The sequence below is a fragment of the Alexandromys fortis genome, unplaced genomic scaffold (assembly GCF_014885135.2).
Source record: "Alexandromys fortis isolate MF-2015 unplaced genomic scaffold, M_Fortis_MF-2015_v1.1 scaffold_15, whole genome shotgun sequence".
Taxonomy (NCBI): domain Eukaryota; kingdom Metazoa; phylum Chordata; class Mammalia; order Rodentia; family Cricetidae; genus Alexandromys; species Alexandromys fortis.
Window position 1 is genome coordinate 12035328 of NW_026067911.1, and position 1421 is coordinate 12036748.

General features: G+C 41.4%; 1 protein-coding gene across 1 annotated transcript; it reads left to right on the top strand.

Annotated features, from left to right (window-relative positions):
• Nucleotides 1-498: 498 nt before the first annotated feature.
• Nucleotides 499-1114, top strand: LOC126499299 (peptidyl-prolyl cis-trans isomerase A-like). The gene has a single exon (XM_050138462.1). It carries the CDS (start codon nucleotides 531-533, stop codon nucleotides 1023-1025), a length of 495 nt encoding a protein of 164 aa, XP_049994419.1. The 5' UTR covers nucleotides 499-530; the 3' UTR covers nucleotides 1026-1114.
• Nucleotides 1115-1421: the final 307 nt, after the last annotated feature.

The window sequence follows — 1421 nt, forward strand, 5'->3', positions numbered from 1 at the left end:
TCTTAATTATTTTAATTTTCTTGTGTTTTTATCTAAGTTCTTTCAAAACTGAAATAACACAAACCTGCATCAACAAGATACGTGATTGATGAATTGTGCATATTTATAGAAAATGAAACAAATAATAATTAGTACAATAACAACAAACCAACTGGTGAAATACGTGAAAAACTTCTGGTTTCTCTAAATATTATATTGAACAAAGACCCCATTACAAATGATTAGCTAGCCTATTGTTGTGAGAGGTAATATATGCTGTGAATATGTTTTAATGCCATTGGTTATTAAAGAAGCTGCTTTCAGCCAATGACTTAACAGAGTAAAGCCAGGTTGAAAGGGATATATATAGAGAGAGAGGAGGCAGAATCAGAGAGAAGCCAAGTAGATGCACACCAAAGATACATATACTGGAACTTTGCCAGTAAGCCACAGCCATGAGGCGATACAATATATATAGAAATGGGTTAATTTAAGATAATAAGAGTTAGTCAGGCAGACGCCGCTGTCCCCTCTCACCGCTTGCTGCAGCCATGGTCAACCCCACCGTGTTCTTCGACATCGCGGCCGATGGCGAGCCCTTGGGCCGCGTCTCCTTCGAGCTGTTTGCAGACAAAGTTCCAAAGACAGCAGAGAACTTTCGTGCTCTGAGCACTGGAGAGAAAGGACTTGGATATAAGGGTTCTTCCTTTCACAGGATTATTCCAGGATTCATGTGCCAGGGTGGTGACTTCACACGCCATAATGGCACTGGCGGCAGATCCATCTACGGAGAAAAATTTGAGGATGAGAACTTCATCCTGAAGCATACAGGTCCTGGCATCTTGTCCATGGCAAATGCTGGACCAAACACAAACGGTTCCCAGTTTTTTATCTGCACCACCAAGACTGGGTGGCTGGATGGCAAACATGTGGTCTTTGGGAAGGTGAAAGAAGGCATGAACATTGTGGAAGCCATGGAGCGTTTTGGGTCCAGGAATGGCAAGACCAGCAAGAAGATCACCATTTCCGACTGTGGACAACTCTAATTCTTTTGACTTGCGGGCTTCTTACCCACCAGAGCATTCCTTCTGTAGCTCAGGAGAGCACCCCAGCCCCATCTGCTCGCAGTACCCTGTAATCTCTGCTCTCACTGAAGTTCTTTGGGTTCTATATTTTCCTCATTCCCCTTCAAGTCTAGCTGGATTGCAGAGTTAAGTTTATGATTAGGAATAAAAACTAAGTAAGAAAAAAAAAGAGTTAGTCAGGAATATGCTTAAACTATTGGCCAAACAGTATTGAAACAATACTAATTTCTGTGGATTATTCTATGAGTCAGGGTGGCTAGGAAATGAATAAGCAGCCTCCCCACAACAGCCTATAGTTTAATTTGCATGACATTCCAGAATAGATAAAGATTTCCATGACAATCTAATAAAGAATTA

Excerpts from the sequence above, each read along its gene's own strand:
- LOC126499299 (XM_050138462.1), top strand. The coding sequence starts at position 531 with ATGGTCAACCCCACCGTGTTCTTCGACATCGCGGCCGATGGCGAGCCC.